The sequence below is a fragment of the Mastomys coucha genome, unplaced genomic scaffold (genome assembly GCF_008632895.1).
Source record: "Mastomys coucha isolate ucsf_1 unplaced genomic scaffold, UCSF_Mcou_1 pScaffold22, whole genome shotgun sequence".
Taxonomy (NCBI): Eukaryota; Metazoa; Chordata; class Mammalia; order Rodentia; family Muridae; genus Mastomys; species Mastomys coucha.
In genome coordinates this window covers 117738598-117756859 of record NW_022196905.1, presented here as the reverse complement: position 1 = coordinate 117756859, position 18262 = coordinate 117738598, and the positions used below count along the sequence as shown (strand labels likewise).

The window sequence follows — 18262 nt, the reverse complement described above, 5'->3', positions numbered from 1 at the left end:
TGCTGTGCTGTGTGTGCTGTGTGTGCTGTGCTGTGTGTGCTGTGCTGTGCTGTGTGTGCTGTGCTGTGCTGCAGAGACAGCAGTTCTGCAATTTCATTTAAGTTTGTTGCTCTTGAGAGAGGGTCTAGCTCTGTATCTCTGGCTGGCCTTGAACACCTGGCCTTAAGGGGCTGAGTGTCCTCATCAGAAGGACAAGAGATGGCCTCACTGCCTAGGAAAGCTGCGGAGTTGTCTACAGGCTTCAGGGCAAACAGGCACACGGGATGGAAGAATTCCTGATGGGAAAGAGGGTGCAGAGATTCCCCTCTGGTGGCAGGTTTGGGAGGGAGGACAGCCTGGGGGAGGGCCTAGTTGGCCTGCTCTGACTCCCTGTGAGGAGGTGTACCCCACATCACCTTCTTCCATCTTTGGTCCACATTGTTGAGTCACAGGACCAGAAAAGGAAGAGAGGTCAACGGCATCGTTCAGTTGATTGTCTTCGAGGAACAGAGCAGGAGCAAGGGTGGACCTTGAGGACAGAAGGTGCCCGCACTGTGCTAGTGCCCTGTGGCTGCTGTAGTAGCTCACCACAGCCCTGTGGCCTCAATGTATGTGTCACACTCCTCCATGCTGGGGATTACGCCAGTACAGGAAGTGACAAAGAACATTGAGCAGGGAGGGTCGGGGGGGGGGGGGGGGGGGGGGGGGGGGAGGCTGTTCAGATAAAGGCAGACCGAGCCTTTGCCAAGCTTGGTAAAGGTGTGGACAGGTTAGTGGGGACCTAGGAGTCACATGAACAAATCAGGTGGCAAGTGTCACATAAGCCAGGGCTAGGACTTCTGTTTATTGCCCAATAGCATGTTTGCTTATTAAATAAAGCAGGATTGTTCACCCTGTGCATATGCTAGGCCTGTAGAGAATGGTAAGGTGACCAGGTGACTCGGCTGGATCCCAAGTGCTCCCTGGACTCGTGTCATGTGACAGGCTACCTGTAATGTTAAGAATTTCCAGCTGGGTCATGGTGGCACAGGCCTTTAACCCCAGGACTCAGGAGGCAGAGGCAGGTGGGTCTCTGAGTTCAAGGCCAGCCTGGTCTACAGAGTGCGTTCCAGGACTATACAGAGAGAAACCTTGTCTGGAAAGACAGAAGAGAGGGGGAGACAGATGGACTCTTTCCATTCATTTGTTCAGATTTGCTCCTGTAGTGTAACGAGGAATCGGGGACTGCCAGAAGTCGTAGTCTTCTATGAAGAGGACAGACCTGCCTGCATTTAGGAAGACCCACGCGTGATTACAGACAAGGGAGCCAGACTCTGGCTAGCTTGGGTCAGAATTTCACTTTGGAGAAGTAGCTGGTTTGGACACTGGAAACCCAAGCCTTTGACCTGGCCCTAGCCAGTAGGCTAGGGAGTCTCCCATCTGTAAGTGTTGCATGGGCAGAGGGAGCTTCCATCTGTTTTCTTCTAACAGGGTTATTGTCTAACAGGTGTCCTCATTCTGCCCCATTTCAGACAGGGTGGGGGTGTGTGCACTGGTGGAGGTCAGAGGTCAACACTGGGTGTCTTCTATTCTCCATCTCCACCTTATCCCGGGGACAAGGTCTCTGAATGCAGAGCTCACCTGTCAGCTGGCCTGGCAGACTCGTGAGCTCCAGGGTCTATCTGCCTCTCACCCCCAGTGCTGGGGTTACGCCTGTGTGACTGGGCACTGGGGATCTGATCTCAGGTCCTCTCCAGTCCCTACTCTGACCCCTATTTTTAAAGAGAGGTATTTTATTTTTCTGGGGTGTTTGCCTTCTGTTCTTACTAACATCAGAAAGGTGTGGTTTTTAACATAAGGAAATAACTTTTTTTTCTGTAGAATTATGATTGTTAAAATGAATCAAGTGATTAAAAAAATATCAAGTGGTAGCTCAAAGAAGGAGGTTTGAAAGTGAACTGATTCCACCAGTTCAGGGTGGCCATGTTAACTAACTCTGGGCAGTCGGCCTTCGGCAGACTCTTAGGCAGAAATGGCCATGCAAATGGGGCCTGATAAGTGTGTCACGCACCACTCAGTTTTCATAGGAGGAAAAGGAAGCTAAAGTGAAACCCAGAACATTTACAGAAATGGCTCTTTACCACAGAGAAATTATTTCCTGAAAAGATTGCTCTATGGTTAAAAAAAAAAAAAAAAAGAAATGGACTGTGGGAAAAGATCAAGGAGTCTGGCCATGCCGGCCTCGGTTCTCACGTGTGCCCTCGCCTGCCATGGGGACGAGAATGTTAACAGCTTGGATTCCTTTCAAGGCAGATGATTGCTAAAGAGGACTTCCCTCTGCGTTCTCAGAGCCTTTGCTGGGCCAGCGGCCCTGCCGAGCTTCCCCTGGCTCCTTCCCTGACAAAGTTAAACTAAGAACAGAAAGTCTGTTAGCCCAAGGCATTCCCCACCCTTGCATTTGCTGCCATCTCCGTCCTGGAGGTTGACAGTGTTCTCTGGGTGGCCATTTAGGATTTGTTGTCATTTGTTCCTATATAAAAAAAAAAAAAAAACCAAACTGCTGGCCCAAAGGGCATATAAAAAATATAAGCAGTTTAACAGCCTGGCTGGCAGCGTTGGGAGTTTGTTTGGTCTCTTTTATTGGTGGGTGGCTTTGGCTTCATGAATCCCATCAGATGACTGCCTGGCTCTTTGCACAGGCTTCCCTGTCTTTTCCTCCAAGACTTTGTGCTCTGTGGGGCAAGTGGTCCTGACTGTACCCTGTGGGAACAAGATATTTTTCTATTTGCGTTTTATAGAGAAACCAAAGTGGTGTGTCTCAGTTTAGCTGCATGCTGGAATCCCCTGAGACTTTGGGGAAAAGTCTTTCTCTGGGCCCCATCCAGACAGTTGGCTACTAGGTGGTTGGCATGGATTTGAGGGTCAGGGTGGTGCCCAGAGCTTCGTGCATGCTAGAGAGGTGCTCTGCTACTGGGCTGTGCCTCAGCCCACAGGCACTGGGCTTTTCAGCACCCGTTTCAGGAGCATTTTGATGGGTGGCCACTGTATTGTGGTGGGTAGCTGCTGTATTGTGGTGGGTAGCTGGTAGGTTCCCGCTGTATTGTGGTGGGTAGCGGCTGTATTGTGGTGGGTAGCTGGTGGGTTCCCGGTGTATTGTGGTGGGTAGCTGGTGGGTTCCCGCTGTATTGTGGTGGGTGGTGGCTGTATTGTGGTGGGTAGCGGCTGTATTGTGGTGGGTAGCGGCTGTATTGTGGTGGGTAGCTGGTGGGTTCCCGCTGTATTGTGGTGGGTAGCGGCTGTTGTGAAGCTATCTTTAACAATGCTGAGGCAAGTGCTTGAATGTCACCTTTCTCACGCCCACCTCAGGACCACGAGGGTACTGTGTTGCTTCTGCTAAGACTGTCTGGGGACATTCTGCTTTGGAAACTACCCACAGAGTGTGACCCCACATACCCTGAGATAGGCTTAGACTCGAGTGACATTCTTCGAGAGCCTAGTGAGTGCACAAAGCTTTGCAGCATAATGCTCTGTGTTCCTCGACAACAGCTCACTTTTTCTTAGTCCATATTTTGTTACCCTTTGCATTGTTGTTCAGTGGTGGAGATGAAACCCAGAGCCTTGCACATGATTGACAAGCACCCTGGAGCCCCAGCCCTATTCTTTGGTTGAGAATCGGCCTCAGATGGTTTTGGTTTGTTTTCTGAGGGGAGTGGGGGGGTGTGCATTGGTGGAGCAGATTTTACTGAGTGGTCTCTGTGTGCTGGGGCCTGTTGTGCCAAGCACTATCCAATAGCTTGGATTTTGATGGGGCTTGGCAGACGGTGAGCAAGAAGAGACATTTCTTACTGTTGTGAGAGTGGAGAGCGATGGCAGTAGGTGGCTGTGAGCTTAGCAAGGGCAGTCAGGGAGGTGAAGAACAGGTAGGTCTAGCTCCATGTCAGCTACTTGGGAACAGGGCAGGAGCGGCCCTCCAGAGAGGGTGGAGGGCACTGCTCCACTTGGAATGTTTCTGTACTTGGGAGTTTCCTCTGCCTACTTCAGGCCTGGAAGACAGTGGCTTCTCATCAATATGGGATAAAGCCACTGCAGTCCCAGTGTTGACGTTTATAAGCATGAATGTGGTACTTCTTGATGTGCCGCTCTCAGTACTTGGGAAGTTGAGGCAGGACGATTTGTGAGTTTGTGGCTAGCCTGGCCTACACAGTGGGAACCCGTCTGGAAACAAAAAGATGAACTGTGCAGAGCAGCGGGCTGGAGCAGAAGCCAGATCCTGGTCCTGACCTTGGCCTTGATCACAGCCCCTGCCACTTGTGAGGCCACAGCAGTTAGTTTCCTTCTGACTAAGCTTGATGTAGGCATAAGCTTCATAACAGATGTTAGATGTGAGGCCCAGCTCCTGTGTCTCATCCCCCAGTGGTAGGAGCTGGTAAAGTTCTAACACATTACACTCACAGCCAAGGTACGGACCCTGATCCCAACAGGACATAGAACAGAGACTCCGTCCATTCACAGCTCCTCCCTGCATTCTTTCTCTCTGTCTTGATATTTGAGACTCTGCATGATGGAATCCGATGTATGGCCCCTGATGGTTGGCTTTTTTCACACCCCGTGATTCTCTGGGGTTTTCTTCAAGTTGTTTGGTATCTGAGTCCTGCCCTTCCTTTTAATTGCTGAATAGTATTCTATGGTATGGATTCATCACAGCTCCATGGTTCTCGCGGTGAGAGACATGTAGGCTGGTATGGATTCATCACAGCTCCGTGGTTCTCACGGTGAAAGACATGCAGGTTGCTGCAAGTTACAGATTTCGAACCATCTACTGGGGAATTTAAGTGCAGAGTGCATGTGTGTACAGGAGAGTTTGTTTCTCTGGAGGAGTGCCCACGAGTACAGCTCCCAGGGCAAATGATGTTTCCAGGGTTAGCCTCCTAAGGCCCGCCAGAGTGGATATGCACGGGTTGCTTTGTTGCTTCCTCTCAACAGCTTAACAATGGGAGGAAAGACTCATGCAGCCATCAGTCCCCAGAGCCCATAAACAGCTCAGGGCAGCTCTGGAGCAGATGGGCCACTGGAGCCCTGCCTGCCTCCCAGGAACCCTCCTTAGACTTCAACCGTCCTCCCTGTTTGCTTGCCAGGTCCTCCCTCCTTGCTTCAGTAGCAGAGAGAAATGAAAGAGACTCTGTGCCACAGCCATGGCATGCTCTGGCTCATGCTCTGCAGCATTAAGCTGGGGTTAAGTGGCTTTTTGAGTGTGGTCCTTGATGGTTGGTTTCGGCTGAGTGTTGCCTCCAGCGTGGTCAGGTAGCCAGTGTCTCCGCTGTGTGTGTCCCATGTGTGAGGACGCTGGAGCTCTCTAGGGTATGGTGGGAGAACAGTGGACTATAGACAGAATACAGAGAGGAAGGAAGTCATAGCAAAAATAGTCTGGGTGGGGCAGCAGAAAAATATTAAAGGGAAAATGAATGGCTGGGCAGGGTTGAAGAGCCGCCGCTGGAAGAGGTGCAGTCTGTGCCTGGGGTGAGGATTGAACTTAAAACGCAGAAAGTGAGGTAATGGTGGCCAGGCCTTGTAGAGGAAGTTGTCCGGAGTGAAGAAATTGGGAACCAGAAGGCAGATGTTCTTGTTTTCCTCTTTGAACACGCATGGCCAAGCTTTGTCCCTTTCACAGACCTCCCTCTTAAGGGCCCACACAGCGGCCTTTAATACCAGTCAGATGTCTTGAGTTGCTAAGGGGACCGTTCTGTACAGTCAACCCCTCTCCCTTTGGGTCAGCTATGCTGATGGGGAGGGTGCCAGAGAGCTGCTAGAGGGCGGGCGTGAGAAAGATGGAGAATCGGTCACTGTAAACATAACTCACTCTCTGGGCCTGGAGCTTTTGATCTGAGGCTGACTATGGAGCGCACATTGGCCTCCTGCCGACTGAGCGCCCTCTGATAAAAGTGCCTGTGATTTCCTCTGCAGCAGCAGAGCTTGCTCTGAACAGTCCAGCCCTGGGCCTTTGCAGATGTTTACTTTTGCCAGCACATCAGCAGCTGTGCAGAATTCAAGTCACAGTGCATCCATTGAAGCCAAAGCCCTGTCTGTTACCATTGAGAGGGAATCGGGCCTCATCCTTTGTGAATGGGGAGAATCCTCAAAAGAAGGCGGAGGGGCAGGAGTCTCTGCTTAGCTTTTCTGCCTACACGGAGGCCATCTGGGAAACCAGGGAGGGCGTGGCTTTCTGGGCACCCCCACGCAGAGCTTGCCTGGGATCTAGCTCACTGACCACAGTCTCACCAGCCTGTGTGTTTCTTGCTTGCCTGGGATCTAGCTCACCGACCATGGTCTCACTGGCCTGTGTGTTTCTTACAGACGCAGACTGTTCAGCTTAACAAAGAGATGACGCTGGCTAGCAACAGGAGCCTGGCCGAGGGAAACCTTTTGTACCAGCCCCAACTGGATGCTCAGAAAGCTCGCCTGACCCAAAAATACCAGGAACTCCAGGTTCTCTTTGAGGCCTATCAGATAAAGAAGACCAAACTAGGTAACTTTTTTCAGGTGATCTTTGAGATTAAAGAGTTGAAAGAAGGCTGAGTGGTGGTGGTGCATGCCTTTAGTCCCAACACTCGGGAGGCAGAGGCAGGTGGACCTCTTAATACGAGGCCAGCCTGGTCTACAGAGTCCAGGACAGCCAGGGCTACACAGAGAAACCCTGTCTTAACTGAAAAGAGCTGCAGTAAGCATGCATAGTTAAAGGGATGCCTTACCAGGAAAATGTGACATGAAAAGGTTTCAGGTCACAATAGTGACTGCCGTGACAAGCCACAGTTTGTGTATGAACCACACTCCTGGCTTAAGGAAGAAACCATTTTGTAAATCCAAGACTCCACGTGCTCTGGACAGCACTGAAGAGATCTGAACCAGGACATGGCAGTGAAAGAGCGGAAGGAGCCTATCGCCGGAACATGGCGTAGAAATGTCAGTGCTCGCTTCATCTTTATACAAAGATAGAAGGATTGAGTGTGTGTGTTGTGTGTGTGCTGTGAACATGTGTGACTGTCTGTTGAGTGTGTAGTATATGTGTGTGTGGAATATGAAGTGTGTGTGTGGTATGTCTGAGTGTGTGTAGGAGTATGCGGTATGTATGTGTGTGGTATGTGGTATACCCATCTGTGAGAGTGTGTGTGGGGTTGTGGGGGTGCAGTGTGTGAGTGAGTGTGTTGGGAGAGTGTGGGGGTGTGCCGTGTGTCAACTCCGGTTGGACTTAAGCTGAACTTTGTAGCTGCAGATGACCTTCCTGCCTCTGCCTCCTGAGTGCTGCGGCTGCGGGTGGAAAGCAGCGCTCCTCCGGGCTGAGGCTGTTGGGGGGAGGGTGTGGGGGGGGAGCCTGCAGGCCTAGAGACATGGCTCAGGGGTTAAGGGCACCATCTGTTCTTCAGTTCCCAGCCCCCCCCCCAGCAGCTCCCAACTGTCTGTGATCCAGTTCCAATAGGATCCAACACCCTTACGCAAGCAAAGTATCAATGCACATAAAAGAAAATGAAACCTGATTGTTAAAAAGAAACAAGGGGGGAAAGAAACCTCGTGGGAGTCAGCTGTGCTGGTGCTCAGTGCTTGGGAGGCAGAGGCTGGCAGATCTGTGAGTTCAAGTCCAGCCTGCTCTACATAGGACAGGAAGGACAACCAGGGCTACAAGAATGACCCTGTCTCAAGAAACAAAAAAAAAACAGGACACATTGTCTGGACTAGAGAGATGGCTCGGGTTAAGAGTGCCTGTTAGAGCTGGAGAGATGGCTCAGCGGTTAAGAGCACTGACTGCTCTGCCAAAGGTCCTGAATTCAGTTCCCAGCAACCACATGGTGGCTCACAACCATCCATAATGAGATCTGCCCCCCTCTTCTGGGGTGTCTGAAGACAGCTACAGTGTACTTACATATAATAAATAAATAAATCTTAAAAAAAAAAAAGTGGGTGGTGGTGGCACACGCCTTTAATCCCAGCACTTGGGAGGCAGAGGCAGGCGGATTTCTGAGTTCGAGGCCAGCCTGGTCTACAGAGTGAGTTCCAGGACAGCCAGGGCTACACAGAGAAACCCTCTCTCGGAAAACCAAAAAAAAAAAAAAAAAGAAGTGGGGCTGGTGAGATGGCTCAGCGGGTAAGAGCACTGACTGCTCTTCCGAAGGTCCTGAGTTCAAATCCTAGCAACCGTATGGTGACTCACAACCATCCATAATAAGATCGGATGCCCACTTCTGGTGTGTCTGAAGACAGCTACAGTGTTCTTATTTATAAATTTATAATAATAAATAAATCTTAAAAAAAAAAGAAAAAGAAACAAAAGAAGAAGAATGCCTGCTTCTAGAGGCCCCCAGGTTTGTCTTCAGCTCCCACAACTGGCTGGATCTGGCGTCTCCTGCTGGAACCAGCACATGCAGTAACACACTCACCAAACAGAGCACACACCTTTAACCCTAGCACTCACAAGGCAGCCTGGAAATCTCTGATCGAGGCCAGCCTGGTCTACAGAGTGAACTCCAGGGCAGCCAGGGTTATGTAGAGACCCTGTCTCAAAAATTAAAAACCCACAAAACCCCAAGTCCCCTTCTCCCAGGAAGTTTATAGCTACTGTTTGCTCCAGTCCTCTTGGTCCCTGCAGTGTCATTACAGTTGCCGACGCCGGGCACCACCTTGGGAAAGCTTAGCCAGGGGCCACCTGGGCATGTACCCAGTGGAAGGAGATACCATGTCTGTGGGAAGATCAGTACAAACGTTGGTTGGCTGGCTGGCTGGCTGGCTGGCTGGCTGGTTGGTTGGTTGGTTGGTTGGTTGGTTGGCTGGCTGGCTGGTTTTTTACAATGATTAAGTTGAAGAATCATCTAAGTGTCCATCTGCAGAGTGCAGGCTGGGGTGGAATGGCAGCTTTGAAAAGAAGGAAGTCTCAGGTACCTCTATACCATGGCAGGGAGATGCTGAGTGAAAGGCTGGCAGGCAAAGCCAGGGCAGTGTCGCTCGCCTGTGCTGTGAAGTCCAGCCTTGAGGGGGGAGAAAGCAAGATGGAGCCTCTGGGAATGTCTTAGCTGGCCTGACCTGGTGGGATATTACTCGATTTTTATTCATATGGTGTTTTGTTTATTTAAGGTTGATTTCTACATAGGTGTCTGTGAGTATATGTTACCTGGCGTGGGTGTTAGGAACTGATTCCAGGTCCTCTGAGCCTTCTCTCCAGCCTCCTATGCTATTTGAATCTAAGACCCTGAGGCTTCAGTTGTGTGTGCTAGATTAAGTTGTCACTCAAAAGGAGGACATGATAAGGGAAAGTGGTTGAGAGAAAAAGTAGGAAATGCTCCATTGAATGGTGGCAGGCCAGCAGGTGCAGCCACAGGTGGATTGCAAGGTTCAGGCCACGCGACCATTCCGTCAGGTTCTATACAGTATAAGAACGGGGTAGGTTGTGGATGGAACTCAGTGGCAGACTTCCTGCCTTACACTGCGAAGCCCCTGTCCAGTCATTAGTACTGGGGAAAGCTTGTATGATTAGTGTTGGGGTCACATAAGGGAAGTGGCCAGCTCTGTGGACAGATGGTGCTCTGCCACTCTGAGGTGGGATGCTAGCATGCTCTGCCTCTTGCAGCTTGCCCCTTCCGGCTCCTCTGGTGTGTTTAAAGCTCTCCTTTCAGCTTCCTGGAAGTCCATTCCTGTTGCCTTTCTCGTTGGAAATGACTTTGTCCAACTGGAAGGCATCTGGTAGGACGTGCAGCCTCATTCTGTTGTTCTTTTTACTGTTTTCCAGATAAGCAGTCTAACAACGCTTCCTTGGAGACCCTGTTAGCACTTCTTCAAGCAGAAGGGGCCAAGATTGAGGAAGACACTGAGGTAAGGCCAGGCAGCCCTAGTGGCCTCCCTCTGCATGTCTGGACTCTTAGGTCACCCTGTTCAGTCCTTGTCCTCCAGGACAAGGGAGCCCCACAACTCCACAGCCAACCAGTGGCACTTCCAATACACACAGGTCTGGATGCAAGTGGGCATCTTGGCCTCTGGCTAGGGAACGTGCTAGGCAGGGATCGAGCAGTTTCTGGCCTGGGTGTGGATGTACACGCTGCTCTGAACTAATGCCAGCCTCTTGGGTGCTAGCGTCTGAGGTGTCTGCTGTGGTCAGTTAGGCAGCTAGTCGGTGCTTCCACACATGGCTGGCTGAATACAGGGCTGGAGCCTTGTGAGGGGAACAAATGAGTCAGGGTCATTTATGTATGCCTTAGCAAGTCAGGGCTGGCTGCACATTGCCGGGTCAGGCCGTGCTTGTCTGACTAACCCATTAGGCCTTGACGGGCCCTGCTAGCCACAAGTAGTGTTCTCTGCTATGAACTCTGTCCAGGGTGAGTCATTGGTCGGGTTGTAGCCAGGTGGAAACCAGAGGGCATGGCCTGGGCAGTGGCCATCTCTCAGGATTGCGAGAGCTGGCAGCGTCGTCGTAAGTAAGGCAAGGCCTCGCCAGGCCTGCCATCTGTCTGTCATGGCTCTGCAGAGTAGAGCCAACAGTGGGACCACCTACCTCATTTTCCTGTGGCTCTGCATGGTGATGGCTCCTGCTCCTGCCAGCATCACCCGGGGAACACGTGTGACCAGCTCTGAGCTTGTGACCCAGGAGTGTTCCCAGGAGAAGGGCTACCACTGGGAGCTGAGAGCATCTTTGCCTTTGCCTGGACTGTGAAGGGAGCCGTCTTCCTAACAGTTGGCCTGTCTTATAACCTAGTTTCTCCTGCTTCTTGTAGAACATGGCAGAGAAGTTTCTGGATGGAGAGCTTCCTCTAGATGCCTTTATCGATGTCTACCAGAGCAAGCGGAAGCTGGCACACATGCGGCGTGTGAAAGTGGAGAAGCTCCAGGAGCTGGTGCTGAAGGGACAGAGACTCCCACAGGCTGGGGCCCCCCTACCACCCAGGGCTCCCGAGCCATCACCTGCCACCGCCCTTCCCTATCCCTCTCTGGAGGCCACTGGGCTCCCTTCTGTTGTGCCTCGGCGCATCCCTCCACCTCCACCCCCGGTGCCTGCAGGACACATAGCCACCCCATTCACTGCTGCCATGGGCTCAGGACAGGCTTCTGCATACCCAGGATTACAATGCCCACCTCTGCCTCCCAGAGTGGGCCTCCCCTCTCAACAAGGATTCTCCGCACAGTTGGTGTCGCCATACCCACCAGCCCTGCCCCAGAGACCCCCTCCACGGATGGCTCCACACCAGCCAGGCTTCATCTTGCAGTGAGCTCGGGTGCCTGCTCTTCCTGCAAGACATCCTCTGCCTGCCATGCTGAGCGCTGCAAACAGAGGCTGTGCGGTTGATTCAGCATCTGAGCCAAGGGCTTGGTGCCCTGGGCCACTGTGTCCATCTGACTTTAGAACCGTAGGTCCATGGTAAGTAATAGAGAGCAGGTTTTGTGCACCATGGAGCTCTGTGCCGGGCCAGTCTGTATCACATCAGTCTGTGTTCTGGACGTGACTTCTGAGTGGCTAGTGTTGATGGACTCGTGCATTTGGAAAGATAAACCTCCCCCCTCCAATTTAGAATCGTGGCCCTCCTGTTGCAGCTTTATTTAATAAGCATGATTAATTATGTTTTATTTTCAAGTCTTGGCCCACCAGCTGCTGTGGCACTAGTAAAGGCTGGTCTACACTGGCCAGCCTGGAATGTGTGCCCATGGCCAGGCCATGCTGGGTAGCTGTGCTGTTCATTGTCCATGCAGGGCAGGTCATCACAGAAACCTACTCCCGCCAAGCCGGATGCTCTCACGGTTCAAAGCCACAGGCAGAGTTTGCACTTGGCTTCTGTGTGCAGAGGCCAGGTGAGCTGTGGCCCCGGGTGTGAGGCCAATGTGAGCTGGACTTTGCACAGTACAGCCCTCCCCGCACACCTCAAGCCGCATGACGGTTTCTGTGAAAAAATACTCAGTGTTTTTACTACACTTGTAATTTTCCTGTTTTATATTTCGAAAGAAAACTTTTTTGACATTCTCAAGACCATTCAGGGAAACTTTTTTAAAAATGCAGATACTGTTTTGAGCTGGTTAAAAATGCAGATTTATTGAGTGCCGCTTCCTGTCAGGCAAGCAGTGCACGGTCATATCTGTCAGTGCCCGTGCTGTGCCTTAGCTTCACTTGGTGCCAGGACTCAGATGCCTGCAGTGTGCCAGCCACGGCTGCCCTATGCAGCCCAGTTAGGCAGGGCCTGGCCGGTCTCATCACTTTGTGATAGGTCAGGAGAGGTCCACCCTCCTTCCCCCAGGATAATCTTAGGCAGTTGGCAGTGCTGCAGGTTCTGGCCAAGGCATGGGAGGGGCTTGGGGAAAGCCACCCCACAGGACAGGATCAGCAGCAGCTCCCTCCTCTGGGATCTCATCTGCAGGTGCCACATGTGCAGAGTTCCCAGGGCCCAGCTGGGGAGGGGCAGCCCCCACACCTGTTCCCAGAAGAGGGCTGTGTGCCTGTTGGTAGAACTCGGAACCCCACCTTCACCAGCTGGCTGCAGCCCAGGGTAACAGAGTCAAGGCAGCGCTGATTAGAGGGCCTGTCCCAGCTGGGCCACCAGCAGGGCCATCAGCCTTTATCCCCAAGTCGTCCTGTATTCCTCTTAATGGATTTGGACTCTGTGCCCTACTGGAACTATTCTGTAAAGAGACAAAGCTGTATGTGCCACCTCAGTACCTCTGCCACCAGGAATGCCCACTGCCCAGTCATGGGCCACAGCCACATGCAACCTCCAGGTGGATGTAGTAAAGGGGCCGCCAGGCTGACCTTGCCAGGCCATAGCTGGCACTGGGGCTGTAAAAGCTGTAGAACTCTTAATAAATTGAGAATTATTAATTTCAGTTTGTTGTGTTTCTCTTCATTGATCCTGCCACTGCTTTACCTGGGAATGTCTGTGATCACAGGTAACTGTGCCTACTGCCCTCCTATGTTTCTGATCTCATGTGCCTGCTGTCCCTGACTGAGCTGTGTATCCTGTGACCTGTGCTTTATTGCTCTTGGCTGAGCTGTTTCTGAACCACAAGGCCCCTACAAGGGCCTTGACCCCAAAGCAGCCCTATGCCTACACACAGGAGATGCTATTAGAAAGAGGGAGGCTTAGAAATCAATTCACCTCGAAAAAGAATCTGGTCATCTCTTTCACCACAGTTGCTAGCTTGTAGCCCCTCCTGGTGAGTACGTTGGACTTCCTCAGTGGTTTATTTAAAGCCAGCTTTATTAAATACTGACCAAAAGATGGGCTTATCAGGATCACTCTCTGGGATCTCCCAGCTGAATTTTGAGTCTTTATGAACTCAGACCTACTGGATCCTTTTCTCCCACTTGGGCCTTTTTTATTTATGAGTGGAACCAGGGAAGCGTGATGAATGATGGGGGTGGGAGCTTACTTCAGCTATAGGACACTTGAGGTGACTAGTCTCCAGTTCTAGCCCCTAGGATGCTAGGTCAGATGGGTCCTTGAATCACTACCTAGCTTGGGCCAATTTTCTCTGGTTTGTAAATATAAACACTCTACGATTGTTCTGAAGCTCTGCAAAAACATGATTCAGACCTGGCAGGGGCTCCATTAGCTTCATGCGCTGGAGATCAATTTGCAAAGCACTTGCCCAGCCTCCCTGGTAAGCTGGCTCCATCTGGAGAAGGAAGGCTTGACGGTGGGAACCATTCTTGTGTCATATAAATGCTGAGTGGGGATGAGGAGCCCCCAATCACCCTGTCTAAAACATGGAGTGTGTGGCATACAGGCCAAGGTCCTAACCCACCAGCTCAGACACTCCAAGTCTGGAAACTGTCCACTGTAACACATGGTCTCAGATGGAGAGATCCTCCGGAGACCACAGGGGTTCCAGACTGGAACAGCAGGGGCCTCAAATTAGGGAAGCCTTGAGGGGATGAGAGGAGGGTATGGCCAGTCCAGCCTGTTGTTAATGCTGGCACATGCTGTAGCGATCTACAGAAAGCCTGGTGCTTGGCGACAGAGCTGCCAGCTGCTCTAGCAAGGCTGTGTCCTCAGGTTCCAGTGTCAACTGCAGACACCTACACAGGGTCAGACGAGTGCGTGCATCTCTGGAGAAATGAAAAGCCTGGCAGAGGCCCTCACTAGGGCACTGGTAACAACAGTCAGGGTTTTATTGCCAATGGAACTCAACACAGGGAATACTAGACACAGGGCAAAGGAGTTGGCTCCCTTCCAAAGCCCCGGACCTTAGCCCATGGTTGGTAGCCTTCCCAGGGTGCAGGGCAGGCAGCTGGAGGGAAGCTGGGCACTTGTCCCAGTCTAGCTGCTGGCTTTATTGGTGGCCTGGATATCCCCCACTCCCAGCCACTCCCCCTCAGGTTCAAGAAACACAAATTTATTCAAACTGTCAGGGGCAGGCAAGGCCAGGCTCTACCTCTGGGCTGCTCCAGCAGGAACTCAGGAGCCTCCAGAAACATAGGCCATGGTGGCTGCTTTTTTTTTTTTTTTAACCTTTTGACTGGCTGTAAGGCCCCAGTTTTAGGAGGGCTGAAATCTACCCATTAAGGTGGGCAATGAACAGCCATACTAGTAGCCAGGAGCATGGAAAACTGCAAGGCGAGGGTAGCTTCGAGGTCAAGGGCTGAGACTGCACCTGAGCAGGGGCTGCGCACAGCCATGGCCCAGCAGCAACCCCAGCCACTCTGTTGCCAGGCTCCCACACAAAGCCTGGTCTCCTGGGGCTCCCAGCATGGATGCCCTAGCACCAGGCCCCAGATGATGACTCGGTCCAGCCTACCTGCTCTCCCTGGCTCAAGGGTCACAGGTCCCTTATCCCTGATAGCCAGCAGGAACCCTTTCTATTGTTCACTTAACGGCCTCAGACTTTTGAGTCCAGAGGCAAGAAGGCTCCTGGCTTATGTGGCCTTTTCCCAGTGTGCTGACTAAACTTACGAAGAAAGAAACAACTCCCAACATTCAGATGATCCCAGATGTTCGCTGCAGACTTGTGGCTCAGGCCTGCTGGGTCCCAGCTGCTCTGGGCAGTTCCTACTAAAGATAAATAGACTCACATCCAGATGAACTGTCCCACAGAGACTAGGCCCCTTGGGCAGGTAAAGGCTGGGGCCTTAGGGATACTGCTTTGGGCTCCAGGTGCAGGAGGTGGAGGCCTCTCAGAGGCCCCTTGACCACTGCCAGACAGCCACCAGGAAGCCCAGGCATGACCACCAGCCATCCTGCTGAACACCTTAAGGCCTAGTAGTTCACAAGTTGAGCTGGGTAGACACCGTCCTTTTTGTCGAGCTGCAGGAATCATAGATGAGGAGCTCAGCAGATGAGATCAGAAGCATATGTACAATGTGAGCCCAGGCCCCACCCCAGCCCAGCCCCCACCCTACCCCTGGCAAGCTCTCTTCCCTAGTCCAGCACCAATGCCTGGTACCTGGTTGTCTGTCCTGGGGGCTATGCTGGGTTTCTGGGCCAGGGGTGGCTTCTTAGTGGCCCCACTTCGGGGAGCTGGGCTGGGTCTGCTGGGTTCTTCCTCGCCAGGTGTCCCCATCCCCCCAGCCAGTACATAGTGCTGTTTCCGAAGCTCTCCGAGCCGTACACGCTCTGCCTCTAGTGTCTTCTCCAGCTCTAAGACTCGCACCTGCAGGCCACATAGCCAACTCAGCACTGCCCATGAGTCCCAGAGACCAGACCCTGGCAGCTGTGGGCATGAGGGGTACACACCTGTGTCTCCATCTCCTGCTTCTTCAGCTTGATGAGGGACAGGCCAGAGAAATCCATGGTGTCTGTGGTCAGGGGGAAGAAGTGAGTAGCTAAGTGACCCCTCCTACCAGCTCTGGGAAGCCCCTTTGAATACCCAAGAGCTCACCTCTGTCCTCGATCTGCTCCTGGCCAGATTTGGTGGAGGCCACTACATTGGCAGCCCTCTCGTTGACGGTGCGGGAACACTCCTGCAGGCGGCTCAAGTGGGGACTGTTCTTGTTGGCTTTTACCTGCAGGGAGCAGAGCGGGCATGGACTGGTCGGCCACAGGCAGCAGGTAAGGGCCTCAGCCTGGGCCTGGCACACGTCAAACCTGGGGTGGCAGAGGTCAGCACAGCCTCACCTTCGAGGCTGCCACCAGCTGGGCAGTGCTGGCTGCAATCTCATGCGAGCAGACGATGAGCTCCTCGTACTTGCCCATGTGAAGCACAACCTTGTCAGCTGACTCCCTGAAGGCGGGGCCAATCAGGAGTCTGGGTTTCTGCATCATGAGCAGTATGGCAAGCCCCCACCCCAAACCTCAACCCCGTGCCCACCCCACCCACACCTGGGCTGACATACACCAGCTGTGTGGCTCCCCAGCCCACTGCCTTAGAGGCTGAGATGAGGCCTTCAGTCCACCGTGAATTCTTGGCATAAAATTCCTGCTGCGTTGCTGCCCCCTAGTGGCAATGGGAGGAGGAGACAGGACAATCAAGGACATTTTGGCATGTCCAGAGGCATATCCCCGAGACCTCCCTGAGGTGTGGGGATAGACCCTGTATGGGGATGTCGTGCACAAAGGGGTCAGGGTCTCAGAGTTTATTCTCTTTCTGACCCAGCCAGGAAGGCTGCTGGACCACAGCCCATCTAGCTTACCCGGCCACTCTCCACGATTTCCTTCTGCAGGCTGGTGGAAGTCATCACCAGGAGCCGGATGGCCTGCCAAGACCAAGATGGGTGTGACTTTTGGGTGGTCCTGACACAACCCACCCTGGAGTTACTCACCCACGCACTCACCTTCATCAGGTCCGTGCAGGAGTTGAGGATCCTGTGGAGAAGCAGAGAAGAGAGAGAAGACAGCTCTGTAGTATGACATCATGCAAGGCTCCGCCACACCAGGGCAGGGGACATGCACAGCTGAGCAGTCAGGCAGGTCGGATCTCATGGATGCAGGGAAGCTGCTGCATGCTGGGGCTTCGGGGACAGATGTCGCACTTACCTCTCGTTCACCTCCAGTTTCACTCCTGAGCTCTCGTGGCGGGCCTGGTTCATCATGTCCTGTACCCAGTGACAGAGAATGAGCCAGCAAATTCCAAGAATATACTATCTGTCCCTGCTCAGATGCAGCCTCTAGACCCCTCGATCAGGGCTTGTGGAGTCCTCACCTCGATCCTCCGCACAGCGTCCTCAATGGCTGCAGAGGTGGCCGCCATCTCCTTGTCCACCATGGCCCCTAGCTCCTCTTGCCGTACATCCAGGCTCTTAGGCTTCAGGTCCTGAAATGATCAAGTCAGACATGTAGATTTAACCTCGTCAAGGCCCAGGGAAAGATGGACAAAAGGCAGCAGACTAGGGTGGCGAGAGTGGTGGTGTGCAGGTTTGGCCCTACATACTGAAGCTGCAGCCTGTGAGCACGCACACCTGCTTAGCCTACCTCATGGGAAGTCCAGACAAGTTAGCATCCCCTCAGCCCACACTCAGGGTCTTGGCTGCACACCTCACCTGGCCCAACTGAAGAATGCCCTGCAGGGGGGCCCGCATCAGGCTGGGCTGGGCCTTTGGTAGCATTGTCTGGTCCTGCAGCTGTCCCATGAGCTCCAGAGCCCGGGCTCCACATTCCCTGCAGGTGTCGATCAGGCCTGTTGGGGTACAGGGAAGATCTATGAGGGGAGCCTGGTAAGATCCCCACATACTCTGGCCTAGGACTTTTCCAAAGAAGGACACTGTGAAGACCCTCAGTGAGACAAGATGAAACAGCCAGGCCCTACTACCAGGGTCTACTTACGGTCTGCAGGGTCGGTGGGGGCCAGGTGGGACGTGGCACCACCATTGACAATGGTGTCCGCGGCCAGATGGGAGAAGCGGGTCAGCGCTGCCACCAGGGCAGAAGCATCTGCAGGTAGATAAGGCCGAGGTTGTGGGTGGGAGCAACAAGATATTTGTGTGGGAACATTAGGGCAAGTGTACCATTTTCCCAGTGAGTCTGGGCTAAGGCTCCAGCACCCCGGCATATGAAGGCAGAGGGGTACTGAAATGGCCAGGAGCAGCACCAAGCAGAGTCAGGGTGACTCCAGGCCCTGCTCCCTCCACTTCACTGATAACCAATGTCAGCTACTTAACAGGCACAAGGCTCTGAGTAGCAACACAGTTCCTGAAGAGATGCCTGTCTACTCAAGAGCCCCACACCAGGCAGTACTAGCTGCAGGAACCACAGGGCCACACCACCTCCAGCTGAACTCACCCTCGGAGGAAGCCAGGTACTGGGTGTGGCCCTTCTCCAGTCCACTCACGGTGTCCAGGGCTGCCTGAGCCCGGCTCACTAAGTAGTCTGCAAGCACAGAGAAGAATGTGCAGCCTCAGCCCATTGCCACCTGC

General features: G+C 52.9%; 2 protein-coding genes across 4 annotated transcripts in view; one reads left to right on the top strand and one right to left on the bottom strand.

Moving 5' to 3' along the window:
• Vps37b (VPS37B subunit of ESCRT-I) overlaps positions 1–12798 on the top strand; it is a 30102-nt gene extending 17304 nt beyond the window's left edge. The window contains exons 2-5 of one of the 3 annotated variants that reach the window (XR_004109575.1): positions 6310–6481; positions 9728–9810; positions 10707–11347; positions 12336–12798. Coding sequence is in view for 2 of the 3 variants with exons in the window: in XM_031337888.1 (XP_031193748.1) it covers positions 6310–6481; positions 9728–9810; positions 10707–11198 (747 nt within the window). In the remaining variant the exon portion in view is untranslated. Of the gene's footprint in view, positions 1–5486; positions 5508–6309; positions 6482–9727; positions 9811–10706 lie in introns of those variants that run through there. The other 2 variants (XM_031337889.1, XM_031337888.1) reach the window with 2 other exon arrangements.
• A 1259-nt stretch (positions 12799–14057) lies between these two features.
• Positions 14058–18262, bottom strand: part of Hip1r (huntingtin interacting protein 1 related) — a 28929-nt gene continuing 24724 nt past the window's right edge. Inside the window, exons 20-32 of the mRNA XM_031337887.1 lie at positions 18129–18215; positions 17673–17780; positions 17390–17526; positions 17053–17163; positions 16887–16945; positions 16685–16715; positions 16544–16606; positions 16247–16347; positions 16029–16134; positions 15793–15916; positions 15648–15709; positions 15358–15564; positions 14058–15218 (exon numbers count right to left, since the gene is read on the bottom strand). Coding sequence (XP_031193747.1) covers positions 15171–15218; positions 15358–15564; positions 15648–15709; positions 15793–15916; positions 16029–16134; positions 16247–16347; positions 16544–16606; positions 16685–16715; positions 16887–16945; positions 17053–17163; positions 17390–17526; positions 17673–17780; positions 18129–18215 — 1244 coding nt within the window. The 3' untranslated portion in view covers positions 14058–15170. The remainder of the gene's footprint in view (positions 15219–15357; positions 15565–15647; positions 15710–15792; positions 15917–16028; positions 16135–16246; positions 16348–16543; positions 16607–16684; positions 16716–16886; positions 16946–17052; positions 17164–17389; positions 17527–17672; positions 17781–18128; positions 18216–18262) is intronic.